Source organism: Echinops telfairi, unplaced genomic scaffold (genome assembly GCF_000313985.2).
Source record: "Echinops telfairi isolate 266 unplaced genomic scaffold, ASM31398v2 ScPeMD7_4225;HRSCAF=4972, whole genome shotgun sequence".
Classification (NCBI taxonomy): domain Eukaryota; kingdom Metazoa; phylum Chordata; class Mammalia; order Afrosoricida; family Tenrecidae; genus Echinops; species Echinops telfairi.
Window position 1 is genome coordinate 21,806,298 of NW_022108124.1, and position 4,552 is coordinate 21,810,849.

Consider the following 4,552-nt stretch of genomic DNA (forward strand, 5'->3'; position numbering starts at 1 on the left):
TGTGTGTGTGTGTGTGTGTGTGTATGTGTGTGTGTAATACATGCAGATATGGGATGCTGGGGTTTCTTGCTTGTTCCGTGGCCCCGTGTGGCCCGCGGTCAGTTCCTGTAGTGCTCCATCAGGTGAGAAGGCCTCCTTAGACTCTCTCCTCTTGGACTAGTTTTACTCGACTGCTTTGCCTTTGCTGTGTCAGAGGGAGCATTGCTGTTATAAAGAGCGGGTTCTTTCTTATGTAGTTCACACTCCTCTCTTGCTAGTTTAAAGGTAAGCATGTTTTCAGGGGTGGGGGCATTTCTATGTCTCCAGAAATTTGCATGCCTGAGCTTGGTGCTGGTGACCACCGGTGTCTCACGGTCTCCAGGCTGATTGCGCGTCAACAGTGATGAGTGTGAAACTACTCTGCTCTCCTGTGAGCCTGCACCGGAGGAGGTGGTAGACACTGGTCATGCCCTTTCCTTACAGGCCAGAACAAACCTCAGATGGAGGCTGAGCTGTTCGTTTGATCTCTAGAAGCAGGAGGTAAAAGTCTGTTTGGCAATCATTACATTTTATTGTGCACAGAAAGAACTTTCGTGTAGGTGGTCCAGTTAAAGACAGCTCCAATGCCATGTTTTGCTATGGAGGCCTGGGTCTCTAGGATGGCTACTGGGTCTCTAGGATGACCACCCTGCTGGTTGCCTGTCAGGATACGCTCAAAGACACCGCTCAGATCTGAACGACCACAGCATTGAAATGGCCTTGCTCTGTATAGCAAGTCTACTCTGCACACACAGGCCTCTGTGCCGTGAGATAGACTTGATTCAATGGCAACGAACAAGGGCACTTTGCTGTCTATTTCAAAGCCTCTGACTTTCTAATATCCAGCATGTTTGAAAATCTGTATAAAACTTACATGTAGTGCATCTGGTTGCGCTCCATGGCGGTCTTAATGGCTTCGGCGTCCTCTTCCCTCGCCCGGAAATCCACCGTCATATTAGCCGTCACGTGATGGGTAGCATCTGGATACCAGAAGTCCAGCTGCAGAGGTGAAGGCAGTGTCAGTCACGTCTAGTTATCTGCTTATCCGACACACACTTCCACCACTCACTTGTCTGTCCCTTTGTTGTACTATAGCGCGTGCATGTTGCTGTGATGCCGGAAGCTATGTCACAGGTATTTCCAACATCGGTAGGGCCAACCGGGGTGTACAGGTTTGGGTACTTAGTCTTCTAGACTAAGACAGACATTGACGAAGGACTAGGCGGTCCACTTCTGTGGGATCAGCCATGGGCATTTTTGTGAAGAGCAGGGGAACATTGTCTGTCATAGTGCCTGTAAGTGAACCACCCCCGCCCCCGCCCCCACCCATGAGAAGGGTCTGAAAACAGGACACAGTGGCTGCAACCGTGGGCTCAGAGCCAATGGCCACGGTGAGGGTGACTCAGGACCGGCAGGGTTTCATGCTGCTCTACAGAGATAGGGTCAGCCTGGTCAGAGCCAATTCGAGACCAAACCACAGCAAGCGCCATCACTCATTTGGGTTTCATTGGTGACCAGGAGCCCCGGGGGCATAGTGATTCGTCCCTGGGTTGATAACCATAAGGTCAGCAGTTCAAAACCACCAGCAACTCTGCTGTAGAAAGAACAGGCTTTCTACTCCGGTAAAGAGTAACCCACAGGGGCATTCTCCCCGTCCCATGGAGTTGGCATCAGCTCATGGCGGTGCGTTTGGTTTGGCGACTGTGCTGTCGGCCCTCTTCTTAATGAGCTTATAAGATTTGTGAACATATGTCTAAAAGCGATCAAGTATTCAAGAGTGGGTAGTAGACTGTTCATGCGATGACTTTCTCAAGACAGAACCCTCCCCTTCCCCCCAAACCCAAACTCATTGCCACTGGGCCAATTCCAATGCAGAGTGACCCTACTGGACGGAGCTTCAAATATCTTCCTCAGAAGAGCAGCTGGTGGGTTCCCAAGGCTGACTTTTCCCGTAGCGGTCGAGCACTTGACCACCGCAACATCAGAGCTCCTTTGGAAGACACGCTCAATGACCACCGTGCCTTTAGAGCACAGAGTGACCCGACAGGGTTTCTGAGACTGTCTGCCGTTCGGGGAGCAGCCAGCCTTATCTTCCTCCTGTGTAGCAGAACTAGTGGCTTTGAACCCTGGACCTTGTGGTTTGTAATCCACAAGCTCTAATCCACAACACTGCCAAGACTTTTTTTTTTTTAAAGATCCAGTAAGTATAAATGCAAAAAAAACAAGTCAACTTTTGGCTAACTGGTTTTCTCCCACTAGTTTGGGGTTAATTGGAAGTTTTCTGCAATTGGCTTAGTTACAGCATCTGGCTCTAATTCGGAATTTAGATTAAGTTCGCCTCAGTCAAGCCTCAATACCAGATGCCCTGGGACTCTGGAGTTTCTGGAAGGCGTGTATCCAACAGATGCTGTAACCTCCTCGCTCTGCCGGTTGGCTAACAGTACATCCATTGGCAAGTGACTGATACTTTTAATATTTCTGCCTCTTTCCTTGAAAAACAAAACAAAACAACCCCACCCCCCCACCCCCCAAAAAACATGAGTCCATTGGGAGTGTCGTGAAAGTTGCTAGTTAGCTATGAGGCCTGGGACACACACAGGCATTGAGTCTGAACTGCGAACTCCCTTCTCTTTCCCTGCCTCTAGCTGAGAATTTCAGACATGTGGGGAATGTTTCCAGAAATTTAGGTTAAACAACAACAAACAAGGAAAACCACATTGAGAAGATTCCAGTTCTGTGGTTCTTTAAACTCACTCTTGCTTTGTCAAATCAAATAAAGCCTAACTCCTCAACTTGGCAAATGGGAGGGAAATATTCAATTTTTAGCTGTCATGCCAAGGTCATGACTCTGTCTACGTCTCTGGTTCCATCAGTCATGGGGCAACATGAGGCTCCTGGGAACCCAACCATCGACTTATTTTGATCAACCTTCCTGGACCGGACACGAGAGGCATATGATTTAAATGCGAGTGAGTTAGACAGGACTATCCAATCAGGAGAGTCGTTTCTTGGTTCTGATAGGGCGATGTGGAGTAGGATGATAGAGAGCAGGGCATTTTCACGAGCACATGTGTAAAGAATAGAACTAGGCACTGTTGCTAGAAAGGCTCGTGAGGCACTTAGACGAAGCACGAGGTATGGTGGGAGTCAGAGCCGTGTCTTCCAAAATGCCAACCAATGGCAGGGACAGGGGTCCGGCCTGTCCCACGGGTTCATAGAGAAGGCTTTCCGCAGGAGGTGCTGCCTGAGCCAGACCTTGAAGAATCGGCAGGAGCCAGGCAGGTGAAAGAAGTCCTAGTGGCACAGGAGTTAAAGCACACAGCTGCTAAGCTCAAGGTTGGTGGTTTGAGTCTACCGGCTACTCTGAGGGAGAAAGAGGTGGAAGTCTGCTTCTGTGAGCCTTGGCAGCCCCATGGGGCACTGTGACTCTGCCCTACAGTGTCCCCATGAATGGCATCGTCTTGACAGCCTCTACTTGGTTGGATGTTAAAGAACTGACCTGGTCTCAGAATCTGCTCTGGGAGAGGGTCCTGGGCAGTAAAAAAAAAAAGGATAAGAAGCAGCCGGCATCTTTTAGAGAACAGAAATAAATGATAAAGTCGCCTGCGAAATAGTTTTACCTCCATTGCTTTGGCCAAGTCCTTTATGATGGTTGCTTGCTTTTCATCCGTGAGCTTCACCCGGAACACCTTTTCCCTTTAAGAACGTGAAAAATGACCAGTGTGAACTCTCAAGAAGCACTCCTCCATTCGCTTTCACACCGAAGCACGGGACCCAGGGCAGGGAGACGTACCTGTCAAAGCGGACAGGAGCCATCGCCAGGGCGGCCGCGATCAAACTCACGGACAGGAGGAGCCTCATGGTCCCTCTTCGCTGGATAGAAGGCCCCGGGTCAGTTTTATGCCTCTGTTCTTATCAAGATGAGCAGCTGATTTCCTCTTTGGGTTCTGTTAGATGAACTGTCTCCCCCGTCTCTATTGCCCTAGCTGGGGAGGGAGAAAAAAGATACAGCGCTCAGCGACAGCACAGGGACAGGCAAACTGCCGTGCCACTAGGACTCCTTTATGATGGGGATGTTCCTTTACTGGCGAACCGTCAGAGGCAAATTACTTTTGCAAATAACTTGGCGAGGTGGCAGAGCTGGTACGATGAGATCCAGGCTTGGATGGTCTTCATTGGAGGTTGGCTTTAGAATCTGCGTGTTTTAATGCCCTCAAAGTCTTTCTGAGGCTTAAAGTAGTGAAAGTCATTTAATCAACACAACTTGGTTTATTTGGGAGAGGAAACCTTTACCTATAGCTACAGGGTACATTATACGATGAGTGAATTTATGTAATCAGATGCCTTATCACAAATGTCCGCTTAAAACTGCCCCTTCACTTCTGTCTCCCTCTACTGCCGTGGTTCTCCACCTTCCTGATGCCGTGACCCCTTCATACAGTTCCTCATGTGGTGGTGGCTCCAAACCAAAAAATTAGTTTCATTGCTACTTCATAACTGTAAACTTGCTACTGTTATGAATCAAAATGTAAAT

At 48.9% G+C, this 4,552-nt stretch overlaps 1 protein-coding gene across 1 annotated transcript in view; it reads right to left on the reverse strand.

Annotated features, from left to right (window-relative positions):
- The window catches only part of CPA3 (carboxypeptidase A3), a 31,872-nt gene extending 27,993 nt beyond the window's left edge, over positions 1–3,879 (reverse strand). The window contains exons 1-3 of the mRNA XM_013006121.2: positions 3,812–3,879; positions 3,639–3,714; positions 893–1,017 (exon numbers count right to left, since the gene is read on the reverse strand). Of these exons, the coding sequence (XP_012861575.1) occupies positions 893–1,017; positions 3,639–3,714; positions 3,812–3,879 (269 nt within the window). The remainder of the gene's footprint in view (positions 1–892; positions 1,018–3,638; positions 3,715–3,811) is intronic.
- Between the last annotated feature and the right edge of the window lie 673 nt (positions 3,880–4,552).